Source organism: Lepidochelys kempii, chromosome 9 (genome assembly GCF_965140265.1).
Source record: "Lepidochelys kempii isolate rLepKem1 chromosome 9, rLepKem1.hap2, whole genome shotgun sequence".
NCBI classification, from domain to species: domain Eukaryota; kingdom Metazoa; phylum Chordata; order Testudines; family Cheloniidae; genus Lepidochelys; species Lepidochelys kempii.
Genome location: NC_133264.1, coordinates 55,433,599 through 55,448,705, shown reverse-complemented (window position 1 = coordinate 55,448,705; position 15,107 = coordinate 55,433,599). Strand labels below are relative to the sequence as shown.

The window sequence follows — 15,107 nt, the reverse complement described above, 5'->3', positions numbered from 1 at the left end:
TGCGTCCATGTTGATGACGGGTTCTGCTCAAAAACCATCCAAAGCAGTGTGGACCAACACGTGTTCATTATCCAAGTCAGATGCCAGAAGGTTGATTCTCTTTTTTTGGTGGTTTGGGTTCTGTAGTTTTCGCACTGGAGCATTGCTCTTTTAAGACTTCTGAAAGCATGCTCTCTACCTCGTCCTGCTCAGATTTTGGAAGGCACTTCAGATTCTTAAATCTTGGATCGAGTGCTGTAGCCATCTTTACAAATCTCACATTGGTGCCTTCTTTGCATTTTGTCAAATCAGCAGTGGAAAGTGTTCTTAAAATGAAAACCATGTGCAGGGTCATCACTGAGACTGCTAGAACATGAAATTTATGCCAGAATGAGGGTAAAACAGAGCAGGGGACATACAATTCTCCCCCAAGGAGTTCAGTCACAAATTTAATTAATGCCTGTTCTCTCTTTCTGGTGACATTGTAAATAAGAAGAGGGCAGCATTATCTCCTGTAAATGTAAACAAACTTGTTTGTCTTAGTGATTGGCTGAACAAGAAGTAGAACTGAATGGACCTGTAGCCTCTGAAGTTTTACATTGTTTTGTTTTTGAGCGCAGTTATGTAACACACACACAAAAATCTACATTTGTAAATTGCACTTTCAGGACAAAGATTGCACTACCTTACTTGTAGGAAGTGAACTGAAAAATACTATTTCTTGTTTATCTTTTTACAGTGCAAATATTTGTAATCAAAATATACACTTTGATTTCAATTACAACACAGAATACAAGATATATATATGAAAATGTAGAAAAACATCCAAAATATTTAATAAATTTCAATTGGTCATCTCTTGTTTAAGTGTGATTAATCAGGATTAATTTTTTTGAGTTAATTGTGAGAGTTAACTACGATTAATCGACAGCCCTAGTTGGGACAGAGCAACAATTATTCTGTCCAATACATTTCCAGAATCCCTCATACCTCCGCGCCCAAGAAACAAAAGGCAGCCTGTCCTCCAAATGCTACCCCACACCTGACTAATGGCCACAGACCAGAACTCCATTCCCATACCTCTCCCTCGAGAGGCTCTTCAGGGGGAGGGAGGGTGGAGAACAGCCTGTCATGGAGGCAAGGACAAGAGCACAGACACTTAACAGCTGGTGAGTTGTAAGAGCCAGCCTTGGGAGGATTGGCTCCAATTCTTGAGCCAGGAACCCCAAAGTTAGTACCCAATGCCTGAAGTGCTCTGTGCATCATCTCCCAGATCAGTATGTGCCAGAGTCGGGAGCAAGCGAAAGCTACCCTTTAATAAGACAGTGTTGAAAGTACAGCTCCTCACCTCCCCCAGAAGACAGCAAAGGGCTGAACAGAGCATGCCAGAAAGATACCTAGAAGAGAATTAGAGACCCCTAACCACCACCCTTCTGCTCCTACAATGAGAGGGGAGGATGGGACCTTGAGCAGAGGAGGACTCCTAAGCATTAAGGAACTGAAATGCACAGGAAACACAGCAGAGTCTTGGCCAAGAAGAAACTGCCACCCCCAACAGCTGGCTAAGGAAGGCCAAAAGGGGATGTATATCTCCTCCCAGCCAGGCCGCTGGGGAGGCTAGACATCTTTCCTAGGCTAGGATCTAAATAGGGGGTTACCCTGGATATTCCTAGGTTTTGACCCAGGCTCGGAGTGCCAATACCTGGGGCCCATGTGACCTGCCACAGTGTTCCTCAGGTCAGAGACTGGGCAAAAACAGGACCCTCCACATGACATGGAGCAGGGGATTTTTTTTGGGGGGGGGGTGGGGGGGAGGGAGGGAGGAAGGTACTTGTGACATGTGTAAGAAACAGAACAGTTGCTTCTTAAAACAAGCCTGCTGGGACACACACCAGGTCCTCAATGATCTCCAGGATGCGCTTCTTGGCAGCCTCCACGCAGTCCTTGGCCCCCTTGAGGGTGACCTTGTCACTCTGGGTGCCAGAGCGGGGGAAACTGACCATCACACCACCATACTCATCAGCAATCTCACGGAGAACCTGCCCTCTCCGGATTACAAAGTGTCGGTGGTGCTTGGGGTCCACCACCATGGAGTCCTCAACCACGTTATCCTGCAGAGAGGAGACATTACACAGTGGTGTTTCTTCATTACACTCTACTTCTGGATTAGAAAATCCCTTCCACAGCTCACAATGTGGGACCACTCCTCTATCATTAGAGAAGTGGGTTGTGTGCAGTGTAAACACACATATCTTAATTCTTGAGTTCCTACCAGGGCCTCCCAAATAGACATGTTACCCTTATCCAGGGCCAAGCAATTCCTCCCAACTGACAGGTTAGCACCTGCTACCACCTACGCTGCAGAGATGCACACATGGGAAGTGTGGGTAGAAAGACAAGTGAATGGAGGAAGCCTCCCTCACCAGGTTCTGGATGAGTGCCTCCAACTCCTTCTGAGCCTCCTTGACAGCCCCCTCGGTCCCCATGATGGTAATCAGCTCTTGGTCTTTGTCTTCAGAGGTTGGGAAGATGATGCGAGCCCCTGTGTTATCACGCACCTTGCGGATATTGCCACCACCTTTGCCAATCAGGAACTTGTGGTACTCTGGCTTGGCACGAAGGTCCACTGTGTAACTCTTAGTTTGCTAATAGAGGTCAGCCCCCGCACAGAGAACAAAGCACAAATGAGTACTTGCAAACACAATTTCACCATTAGAATATATGGAGAAACTTCTGGAATAAGTTTGTGCACATGCACATTTGGCTAAGCGTGACTAGTGTCACAGCCTAGAAATCCAATCTTCCAAAGTAAAAGCAAACTAGAAGAATTCTGGTATCTGAAATCAGAAGATGTTACTTCACATTCTCCAGGCATCAGAATATTCGCACCATGAGAACTTGCATTTGGGAGGATGTCACCTTACTTCTGATATGTCACAACACAATCCAGTAAGAATGCATCAGGATTAAATGGTGCTGAGAGCAGACAGGAGAAGGACCAAGTGAGCCAGAGAACTGCTCATTCACATGGGCCAGACCCATAGCGGATAAGCCAGTGTCATGCTACCTGCCAGCTACGCAGGCTTACTGCAGCTGTGAATCTGGCCCATAACATGAGAGTACACAGCACTTTCACCAGGCAGCCATTTCCAAGAAAGTTTTTGTTAATAAATAAAGTGGCCAGTTATGCATCTTAGAGTAACTCCTGTCACTTGAGACCTTAATTACATCCATAATTATATCAAGGGATGTGAAAAAAAGAATGCCACTCATTTGGAATTTGTAGGCACGGGCTAAGGCCAGACAGGAGGGAGGAGTGAAGGAAAGTTGCCTCTCGGAGTAAAACCAACTCCAGTCACACACCAGTGTGCTTCAATTCCAAGTAAGGCGGGGGGTAAGGGGGGGCGAGAGGAGGACATTTCTGCTCCTTCATCTGGACCCAAAGAGGCATTTAAGCAAAGAGCAGATCAAACAAACAAAGGGGTTAAGTCACTTTGTTGGCAGAGTAGCTAGTTCTTTTACTAACTCGAACGCCACTAGGATCAGGGTCTCTTGTCCTAGGAGCAGTGGTACCAATGTTCCAACTGTGTTTACAATAGGAGTATAATGACCCAAAAGACAGGGTCCCCCCCTTACACTGTCCACCCCACCCAGCACCTCTCTGTGGTAAGGCACACAGTGTGGGATCGATCACACATTAAGAGGGAAGAGACTGTGGTTGGATCTGATCTTTCTACCTAGTTGCAGGGCTCACCTTCTCCTCTGCCAAATGCAGCAGCTGTTTCTTGGCCTTCTCCACATCCTGAGCAGGGCCCCTGATGGTGACTGTATCGCTGCCAGAGCCCTCTGTGGGAAAGTGGATGTGGACCCCACCACACTCCTCCATGATTGAGCGAATGAAGCGACCTTTGGCACCAATGAGGGAGTTGTGGAGCTTGGAGGGGATGGAGACCTCCACCTCTGTGATGTCAGCCTAGGGGAAGAAGCCAGGGCATTAAGGTTGGATTGTATGGCAAGCTGTTGGGAGGGAATTGTTTGGGTGAGGGGGAAGCAGACCCATGCAGTCTGTTCCTCTTCTGGAGATATCAGAATACTGAGATTATTGGGATTTTAGTACTGGGAGATGACCACACAACCACTTATTAAGAAGCAAATCTGAGCAGAGGATCTGCAATATCTGCCAAGCAGCAGCTGGATGTGCCAGCACATGCCAGACTCCCAGAACAATAATGGGCACTGGGGAAAGTATTCCCCCCCCCCCAGCACTGTTACCGTTTGGGCACAAAGAAAAAAGTTTCAGTAGATGAGGATTCTTTCAGAAGAGAAGTGAATAATGCAGATTCAATAAGATTCTGGTCAGAAGTATTGGCTGGATTCATGAAAACCTCCACATGGAGACAAGTGGCTGCACTACATGCCACTGGAAATTGTATCCTGGACTTGTCTTTCCTAAATGTTCTCAGGATTAGGCAAGTAGATTTCTTTGCCTACTTTGGTGACCTGAAGAAGCTTGCTATGTTTTGAGGACTCAGTCCAATTTGGTGGTCTTCAATTATCTGGGGAGATTGGTCTCAAATTAAAGCAACCTCTGTATTAAACGTTTTATTAAGCAGTTCAGTTGCTAGTACTGTTAACATTCAGAATTTGAACCAAAAAAAAAATTCTTTCAAAGTTTCCTTGAGTTCAGCTGTCTTTAATATGGCATTTTTAGTATCAGCTCTCAGAATTTGCAACCTAGCAAGCTGGATACGGAGGCCTGCCTAAAGAGACTGCCAAGACAATTAGGCCTAAGACAAGAACCTCTTCGGAAAGGACCATAAGTATCTTTTGCTGAGAAGCTGGGCTCTTTGATCTTAAGCATGCTAATCTTCAAGCTATGAACTCAACACATAAGAGACTGTATTCTTTAAGTTTAACTATCTCCTGTATAATTTGTTTGCTTTGTTTTTGTGAATTTTGTCAAGTCACCTATGTTTTGTTAGGCCTCTGTACTCCATTTATAACACCTTAAATTAACCAGTTCCTGTTACCAGCTCTTTTTGGATGGATAGAATTCGGTGGCGAGCGGCTTCACAGTTTGCTCTCTTGCCAGTGATGATGATTGTCTCTGAGTTGCTGTTCTCTGCTGGGAGATCAATCTTGGTGTTGCTTTCCTCACGGATCTGCAGTAAGAAACAAATACATGTTTGAGGTGGAGCATGCAAGAGGAAGCTCTGGAAGGTTAAGTTTTACTTCACCACTGAGCAGGTGGGATTGATGACTGGAAGGTACCTGAAAGCAGAGAGTACAAAGGAACTTTGTAGAACATTTGAGGGCCAGTAGCAACCTCACCTTTTTGATGTTAGCACCTCCTTTCCCAATGATGTTCTTGTGGAATTGTTTGAAGATGGGAACAGAAATAGAAAAGCTGTTTTCAACCTTACAAAGAGAAAGAAGAGAATTAGTTCGCTGACGAGATGAAGTCACAACAGGCTTGGTCATGCCTCACCCTTTCTATTTCTGTTAGGATTTCTTAAAACACCTGGAAAAGAGCCTCTTTGTTTACCATTCTGCCTAGAAGGTGCCTGACTGCTTATGAGAGAAGGTCAGAAAAGTAAATTCACTCAAAACAGACTAGGAGTACTTGTGGCACCTTAGAGACTAACCAATTTATTTGAGCATGAGCTTTCGTGAGCTACAGCTCACTTCATCGGATGCATACCGTGGAAACTGCAGCAGACATTATATACACACAGAGATCATGAAACAATACCTCCTCCCACCCCACTGTCCTGCTGGTAATAGCTTATCTAAAGTGATCATCAAGTTGGGCCATTTCCAGCACAAATCCAGGTTCTCTCACCCTCCACCCCCCCACACACAAACCCACTCTCCTGCTGGTAATAGCCCATCCAAAGTGACCACTCTCTTCACAATGTGTATGATAATCAAGGTGGGCCATTTCCTGCACAAATTCAGGTTCTCTATTCAGGGGACACCATCACAGGGCCTAATAACATCAGCCACACTATCAGAGGCTCGTTCACCTGCACATCCACCAATGTGATATATGCCATCATGTGCCAGCAATGCCCCTCTGCCATGTACATTGACCAAACTGGACAGTCTCTACGTAAAAGAATAAATGGACACAAATCAGATGTCAAGAATTATAACATTCATAAACCAGTCGGAGAACACTTCAATCTCTCTGGTCACGCAATCACAGACATGAAGGTCGCTATCTTAAAACAAAAAAACTTCATATCCAGACTCCAGCGAGAAACTGCTGAATTGGAATTCATTTGCAAATTGGATACTATTAATTTAGGCTTAAATAGAGACTGGGAGTGGCTAAGTCATTATGCAAGGTAGCCTATTTCCCCTTGTTTTTTCCTACCATCCCCCCCCGACGTTCTGGTTAAACTTGGATTTAAACTTATAGAATGGTCAGTTTGGATGAGCTATTGCCAGCAGGCGAGTGAGCGTGAGCGTCCGTCCCCGGGAAAAGGGGGCGGGGCGGGTGAGAAAGCCTGGATTTGTGCTGGACATGGCCCACCTTGATTACCATGCACATTGTAGGGAGAGTGGTCACTTTGGATAAGCTATTACCAGCAGGAGAGTGAGTTTGTGTGTGTGGTTTTTGGAGGGGGGTGAGAGAACCTGGATTTATGCAGGCAATGGCCAACCTTGATCATCACACACATTGTGAAGAGAGTGGTCACTTTGGATGGGCTATTACCAGCAGGAGAGTGAGTTTGTGTGTGGGGGGGTGGAGGGTGAGAAAACCTGGATTTGTGCTGGAAATGGCCCAACCTGATGATCACTTTAGATAAGCTATTACCAGCAGGACAGTGGGGTGGGAGGAGGTATTGTTTCATGATCTCTGTGTGTATATAATGTCTGCTGCAGTTTCCACGGTATGCATCCGATGAAGTGAGCTGTAGCTCACGAAAGCTCATGCTCAAATAAATTGGTTAGTCTCTAAGGTGCCACAAGTACTCCTTTTCTTTTTGCGAATACAGACTAACACGGCTGTTACTCTGAAACCTGTCAAAACAGACTGAAGCTATGGGTTTGGGAGGTGGATCCCCTTCTCACTCAGTTACCCTAGAGCCACTGTAAGAAGAGCTGTCCCTTCATTACTAAATATCAGCACAATGCAGGTGTCTCACCCACCTGCTGTACATTCTAAGGTTTCAGACAAAGCTTAAGTGTGATGTCAGCACACAGTTATCCTCTGTCCCAAAACTAAAGACTGGGAGGTGGGGAAGATAACACAAGAAGCTCTCATACCAGGTCTGCCACCATCTTCTGCATGTACTTTGTGCATTTTTCCACCTCATTCTTGGGTCCTCTAAGTTGGACAATGTCGCTCTTGTGTGCTGGGTCTGGGAAGTTGATGATCACCTGCAAGAGATGGTCACTTAATGGCAGAATCACATAACATACAAAGGTATGATTGGCAGGATAGAAGATCCATAGCACAGCACAGTTCCTCTGTCCCAAGAATCAGTAACCCTTCAGTAGAAAGGGTCTTTGTGTTAAAGAACATTCTTGCTAAGGGTCCCCTCTAATGGTTGGTACACGGGAGTCATAGGCTCTTATCCACTACAAGCTAACAGTTGTGCCTTTAGCTCAAGTGGTAGAGGCCTGTGCTTTTGGTGCCAAAGGTCCCAGGTTCTAACCCCATGATGACCCACAGGCCGGTGGGGGACCCCCCACAATTTATTCGTTCAGCCAGATACACAGATTTTAGTCAGCACCCCAATATAAGAGCACCTCAAAAAGGAGGGACATTCACACACAGATTGCAAATTGCAGCTTGCTAGGAGAAGCCTTACCTCTGGGAATTTATCTCGGATTTCCCGGATGCGCTCGCCCTTCTGCCCAATGATGGTTCGATGGAATCTCTGCTCAATAATTAGGTCCTTGGTGCGTTCGTTTTCCTGAGAATATACAGATGACAATTATGTTTTCATCAAGATGAGTTCCATGCCCTTTATTTACTCCATTTTGCTACATGGCAATTGATCAGGCAGTCATGTCTTTCAGAACTCATCTTCTATGCCAGACCAGAGTTCCCTTTCCCTAAAGCTGAAAAGTGGACTCAAACACCCATAGACAGACATTAAATTTACTCTGCTTCCAGCAAGAGTAAAGTATGGTACACAAGTGCTGGTTGTGGGGAAAGGTCACCTTTGCTCTAATTCCAGAAGTAGACATAAAAAATGGTACAGACACATTGCCAATAGGGGTCTCTGTTAGTCAAAGTCAGTTGTGTAGTGCTTTATTGCTCACCATACGTGAAGCGAGTTCCAGCAGCTCTTTCTTGGCCTGGTGGACACCTTGAGGGTCTCCTTCAATTCTGATCAGGTTGCTCTTCTCATTGTCCGGAGGGATACGCACAGACACCTTATACTGGTCCTTGATCCTGTTAACTGCAAGAGAAGGATTTTGCTGAAACACTTGTTCATTCTGTCACACCTACCAGTGCAGGACTGAAAGCCAGGTGGTATCATTATAGCAGCTCTCTTATACAGGGATTACCTGAACCCTAGGCCAGCCTCTCCAAAGAGGCTTCAGCCACTTGAAAAGGAGTTAGTCAAGTACAGGGGGTGGAAGGAGAAGACAGGGATTTTTAAAAAGAGGTGGTGAGGTAAAGCTTTTCCACCTGTGAGCTCAGCAAAAGCAGGACTGTCTATTGCACAATAGAAAACATCCAGCAAGAACCTACAAGGACAGAAAGCACAGTGCCCACAGATATAAGGAATGCAGTATCTGCCACTTTTATTCCTGGAACAACAACAACTTGAATCAGATGTTCCTTCTGCAGGCACAAATGGGCATGAACTCAGTCTACCCTCCAGGACCATCTTCCCAGCTCATTAATATAGTTTTTTTTCTATGAGTTAACTCAAGAGGAAAGGTTTAACTCTCCACCCTGATCTGGAGGGAAGCTCCTCATCTTGGATGAAGGTTTCACATCCATCTAATCCTCCAGGATAACTTCAAAGAGTTAAAATAAGCCTTACAGCTTGCTCCTCATCTAATGTTCCTTGAGCGAATAGCCCTTTTGAGAAGCTGCTGATCAGTGTAAAGACACCAAGTAATATTAACACGGCCCGTGGAATTTCAGCCATTGTCTAATGAAGATTAAGGAGATGGACAAAATACGGCTGTAAGAGCATATTCAATTGCCCATAAAAAGGCATCTCACTCACTATTGGCTCCATTCTTTCCAATGAGGTGTCGGTGGAACTTGTGGTCAACACTGATCTCCACATAATCCATCCGGTTGATCTGCAGAAGAGCAGTGCAGCGTTAGGCAGACTGCAGAGCACAAGTTCTTGCATCTGTTGTCCATAATAATTGAATATCAATGCTAGGCCTTTGACAACTAACCACAAAAACACTCCTACTGCTGCTGAGTTGAACAGTGCCATTAAGTTACTCTGGTCTGTACTAGTAGCGCCCAGTGTGTGAAACACTAAGCCCCCATGCAATCTCACCAATCCTAAAGTGAAAACCTTCTCTTGTGCAGCTATCACCACCCGGAAGACTCTTCTGGTATTGATCAACACCACTCCATCTCTTAGCAAGTCTTAAGGCAAATTACTGAGGGGCAGAGAGAGAGAGAGGACGCTTCATGATGAATGCTTTAATTTCAACTCACTGCACAAAGTCTCTAGACTGCTTGCTTTTTGTCACATCCCTGTCCCCCATCTGGGGGCATTATATATATATATAAGAGGCTATGCAAGCTAGCTCTTGTTTCTTGTTACTGCCACCTCCGCATTCTTCTTACTTTTACCACAGCTCGGAGTCTTACCCAACTGAAGCCACAACAAGCCAACTCACCAGATCCTTGACCATGACCTCAATCTGTTCCTGAGCCACATTCACGTCCTCTGTGGGTCCCTCAAGGGTGATTTTATCCTCCCCTTCAGTGAACTCGATGTGAACCTTTAAACAAGACAAGGAATACCGTAAGAGCTTCAAGACACGCAACCCAGATCAATGCTGCTGGCCATGACAAAGCCATCCATCTTTGCTGCTGAAAGCTGGTTCGTTTCCCTCCCACTTCGGGAGTACACAAGTTGCAGGTTATCCTTTGCTTATTTTTATGAAGGGACAGCCACCTATATCAAAGGCCACTTGGTTGAGTGTCTAGAGCAGGTGCCCCGAGTTCTACTCCTGACTCCCACAGTGACTTTGGGCATTCGCTCCACCTATGATCTCCATTTTACAGATGGACAAAAATCAGCTTACTCACCCTTTGAAGCCCTTGGATGACAGCACCATATAGTGATGCAATTACTACATCTTGTAGTTGTTTAATAAGAATCGTACAAACTTCCATATGAAGGGTTCAACCTGTCTTACTGGTTATTTGAACCTATATAAAAAGGAGATATTCTGAAGGGAAAAGTGATATTACTGATCCCAACTGCAAGAGCATCTTGTAAAGTAGTATGCTCTCTTCTCCATTCTCATCCATTTGTAGAGACATTTGTCTAGTATTTACCAGAAATCTAGACCTTTTAGAGAGGTTTGGAGAGAAAGGACAGAGACCATCTCTTGTTAAGGGAAGGCAGAGGAGTCAAGTGGAGTGGGTGAGGCTGCCATGAACTGTCTATACCTTTGGCATCTGCTGAGTAATTTTGGCCAGATTTTGTCCCTTCTTGCCAATGATGAAACGGTGAAGCCAAGAGGGGGCAGAGACTGAGGAGACGGTGAAGCTGTTAGCCTATGGAAGAGGAAAGACTATGAACACAAAGTGACTATGAAGGCCCATCACAACATACCCACCATACAAGGGCTATTCCAGCTTGCATCTCAGCACCAGCCTTGTTAGTACAGAGTTCTCAAGTTAGCTATCCATATACAAGAGCATAATGGAGATGCTCATGGCCTCCAAATGCTCTGGGATCCATTCAAATCTATGCTTTTTAAGCCAGAGCAGTGCAGAAAGTTGCTTATGGCCCCCCCCCAATCTAAAAATCATGGCTTGGCAACTTAAGCTGACATGTTATTTATGCATTACCTTGGCATAGACTTCAGTCAATGCCTGCCCAAGTTTTTCAGGCTCGCCACGCAGTATCACCGTCTCAGAGCTGCTATCAGTGGGTGGGATCTCAACTGAGACTCCAGTTTTCTCCAGGATCTCCTGTAGGGAATTCCCCTTGGGGCCGATGACATATTTGTGCTGGGACTTTTTCACCTCCACTGCGATGGTCGTAGTCTTTTTTTTCTGTGTGGGGAAGAGGCGTGAGGGCAATCAATCACAAGTGGCAGGGAAAGAAAAGGGGGGAAGCCACCAGACACAGTAAAACTCTTCCTTACCCTTCCTTTCTGGGCAAAGAATTAATGAACCAGTTGTAGGGTAATCCAGGACAATTTAAAAAAAAAAATTAAAATAAATGTTTGGGTCTTGCCGGGATCTATGATCAAATCTGGTGTGTATAAGGATTTTGAAGTAAAGCATGCCATCTGCTATTAGACTAAACTCCCTGAGGCAAGGACAACCATACTTGCATGCACACATGTATATCATACCTACCCTGATTCCCAATTGTGTCTTCAAGGTGATACCCAAACTGCAATAAGTACATGAGTTATACGCTAGGGATTTCAGCGAAGGTACAGTATTCAGAATCTGCCATGGGAGAGCAGTCCTGCAATTCATAGCTGGAATGTCAATAGCAGCTAATGGAAAGTTAACAGGAAAGACATGTTACGATAGCTGCAGAGTACAAGCCAGCTAGTCTCCAAGCCCCATTTGTCCTGAAATTCCTCCTTCCCTCAGTTTTGGGTTTTGTTTTTTTAAAATTTAAATCAGATGCAACTCCTTGTGGCAGGCTGACCACAGAAGTTTTAGGAGCTGAACATTCAATACCTCACACCACCACAAGACCCACTTTTCTCCAACAGTGGATGGGCAACACTGCTAACCAGATCCAACAAACGTAACTTTTACTGGGAAGGACAACAGGTCAACATGAGGAACATATGGTGGGTAACATACATAGGGAGGAAGAGGTAGCTATGAATGCAAGAGATTCTCTCTAGAGCACCCATACCTTCTCCTCGTAGATCTTCTTAATACGCGCTACAGCTTGGGCCAGCTGCTCCTTTTCACCTGTGAAGACTATCTCCGTCTTGTTGATGCTGGGTGGTGGAATGTTGATGCGCGTCCCTGTCTCCTGCATGATCTCGCTCACCAGCTTGTTAAAAGGGCCAGCAATGAAGGGGTGGTACACTTTATCCACATCCAGTCTCTCCACTGCACGCTTATCCTTCACAAAGGCAAAACAAGACAGATTAATCACAGAGCTCCATGGCTATGTTCGAGGTAAAGTGTGCTGGAAAGTCCCCACTCTGGAGAACAGAATTCTTAAGTATGACTTCTTACTGCTCTACAAGAGTGCCCTATACCCCCGGATACAAGTATCCCTTGTGTTCATATTCCTTTTAAAAATCCACCCCTTAAATCTTCAGCTACTGTAATTGGCACAAATATGGGCAGTAAGAGCCTTAATACCCATATCATGACCCCATTCCCATTCATGAAACCCCTCCTCCTTTCACCTGGCACCTATAGCCTTTTTCACCCAAGGATATCATACCATTTTAAAATGGTAATACTCCCTATCCATCTTTATGGAAACAGAAAGGTGGAGGAACAAAGCCAGTGGCACTCAGGGCTTGACGCCAGGGCTCCTAACTCCTAGACCTGCACTTTGACCACTGAATACAATGTCTTTCCACTGAACTATGATCCTTTTGTACAATGAGGCTGCACCATCTTGTGCGACAGCATGCATCTACCTGTTCCCAGGAGGCAGGGAAAATGAAGGTGCCACTCAGATACCTGCTCGGCGGAGATCAGCAGGATCTCATGTCGAGCCTTCTCTATTCCTTCCTTAGTGCCGGTGATCTTGATCTGGTTGCTGGGGTCATCTGGGCGGGGGATCTGGATTTTGGTTGCAGTTTTGAGCTCCAGGTCCTGCAGCTTCTCTCCATTCTTGCCAATGACAAAGCGATGATGCTCCTTGGGAATAGCAACTGTCGCTGAGGCCTACAACAAAGGAACCAAACACTAGAATGAGTACACTCATCTGTCATGGTCAGAAACAGATGACCCAAGTTAGTTCCTCTCAGGATGGTGATACAGAACAAGACAAGTCCCCTTAGCCAGTGGCTATATTCTGTCTCAGAAATAAGATACTGATGATTTCCCTCTGTGGAGCCTGTATTATAAACAAAAATGAAAGATTAATTGCTTTCCTCACCCAAATAGCAGTATTTTGAGTTAATTTAGATCTTGTAAGAGATACGAGAAGGAAGCTCTGGAGACCAAAGTCCCCTAGTTGCTGATGGCAAAGTCCCCAAGATACACCATGGGCAGTAGCAGAGCAAGCAACTTTGTACTGCAGCTACAGTTTAAAGAGAATGCCTTGAGGGTGAGTGTTGATTCAGACTTTTGGCCTCTGCTGCTAAGGTTGTCAAGACCTTAGCATGTGGGCACTTGTCACTAGGGACTCGATCAAGACCATACTTATTTCACAGAGAGCAGACAGCTATTAGATGGTAATCTTTGCTCATTACTCAAGTGATATGTTTGAACATGTGCTCTGCTAGTGAAAGGCCCTGTTCCTGGAGTCATCCCAGGACTGTAGAGGCTACTTTTTCAGAACCTATTCTCTGAATCTGCCATTAAGGGTTAGGTATGTGCTTTGGAATATTTCCTTTTCTTGTATATCCCATCACTTCAGTTTTACCCTTTTTGCTATCTTGGTGGCTTATAACCCTATGTGATCTCTTGATGCCAGTTCATATATATTAAGACTTTAGAAGTTACACACACACCCTCGAAAGTCAAGGAAAACACAAAAATCCTTAGTGGGGTAGCCCACAGACACAACTTGGGCTTCAACTCTACTGCCTGCTACTTTTTTTTTTTTTTGAAACCAGGGATGAGGAAGGGGTGGACAAAGACTCTGGGCAAGTGCGATAGGAAACCTTAACCCAATGTCCCCAAATGTACTATAGTCAAGCAAAAAGTGCTCTTCTACAGCACTCCCAGATGCACCCTATTCTAGGCCTTGTATCATTGTTTGCCATCTGGTTGGGTGCGATGTGTGGGTGGAAAGGTACTGTTGTGGTGTGTATGTTAGTGTTATCACTGGCAACTGCCTCAACTGGAAATGCATTTGAGAAACCTTAATGGCAAGTCAAAAATGAGCTGAGACATGTTAAAAAATAGAAAGAAAGCCTTGATAATACTCTTGTCCTCAGACAGATTATAAAAATATGCAGCAGTGAGAGGAGGAAACAATTGCATCTATGGGGTTCTGGTAACTCAAGCCCCACTTGTAAGCGGTGTCATCAGAAACCCCTGATTGTATTACTTTCTGTAACTCACTGCAGCCTATCTAGTAATGCCTCTCCTTCACCTCCCTGATTTATCTGTATGTATATACTATGCTAACAGTTAACCGTCTCCCAGACAATACCAGCTTCTTGTGAGGGGTCTGCATTCTCTCCAGGTGCAGTGTCTTGTTTGTACAGCAGATGTTGCAGGGATCTAGCTGGGGAGGAGTTTACACCATGGCCTGTAATTAGCTTTGAACCCTATTTCAAGCCTGGTCTCCATCGCGATTCATCATTTGTGCATTTTGAAAGAGGCAAGGCAAAACTAGATTAGTCATCTAATTACAACCCTTCAGTTTATGAGCACCCACACCCAAAGGCCTCCAAGCAGCAGGGCATCTTGGGAGAGGAGCAAAGACAAGTAGAAGAGAACAGTTAGATACACTCACCTGTGTCTGAAGCCGAGCAACAATCTCCTTCCGAGCTTTCATGACTGCTTCCAGCTTGCCAGAGACCATGATTGAAAGGCCCTGGTCCTTTGCGAGAGAGAGCTCCAGATGAGCTCCAGTCTTCTGCATGATGTCCAGGCAGATCTTGGCCTGCTCTCCTTCTCCGAACTGGTTCATGTCCTTGTATTTCCTTTCCTCCAGTGGTACATGAAACACCTGCTCAATCCATACAACAGGTGAGGAGAGAGTGCAGATTATTCAGCGTGACAGGCTGTTGAGTTGTATGGGCAAGCCCTACCACTTAGACTACAAGTTGGGTTACTA

General features: G+C 45.2%; 1 protein-coding gene across 3 annotated transcripts in view; it reads right to left on the bottom strand.

The window, feature by feature from the left end:
* Positions 1–15,107, bottom strand: part of HDLBP (high density lipoprotein binding protein) — a 91,406-nt gene that overhangs the window by 26,888 nt on the left and 49,411 nt on the right. For all 3 annotated transcript variants that reach the window (XM_073360450.1, XM_073360452.1, XM_073360453.1), the window contains exons 5-19: positions 14,784–14,999; positions 12,833–13,039; positions 12,042–12,257; positions 11,006–11,212; positions 10,601–10,708; positions 9,820–9,924; positions 9,183–9,261; positions 8,260–8,399; positions 7,803–7,907; positions 7,255–7,368; positions 5,311–5,397; positions 5,010–5,141; positions 3,734–3,952; positions 2,403–2,624; positions 1,872–2,090 (exon numbers count right to left, since the gene is read on the bottom strand). In XM_073360450.1, coding sequence (XP_073216551.1) covers positions 1,872–2,090; positions 2,403–2,624; positions 3,734–3,952; positions 5,010–5,141; positions 5,311–5,397; positions 7,255–7,368; positions 7,803–7,907; positions 8,260–8,399; positions 9,183–9,261; positions 9,820–9,924; positions 10,601–10,708; positions 11,006–11,212; positions 12,042–12,257; positions 12,833–13,039; positions 14,784–14,999 — 2,376 coding nt within the window. The remainder of the gene's footprint in view (positions 1–1,871; positions 2,091–2,402; positions 2,625–3,733; positions 3,953–5,009; positions 5,142–5,310; positions 5,398–7,254; positions 7,369–7,802; positions 7,908–8,259; positions 8,400–9,182; positions 9,262–9,819; positions 9,925–10,600; positions 10,709–11,005; positions 11,213–12,041; positions 12,258–12,832; positions 13,040–14,783; positions 15,000–15,107) is intronic.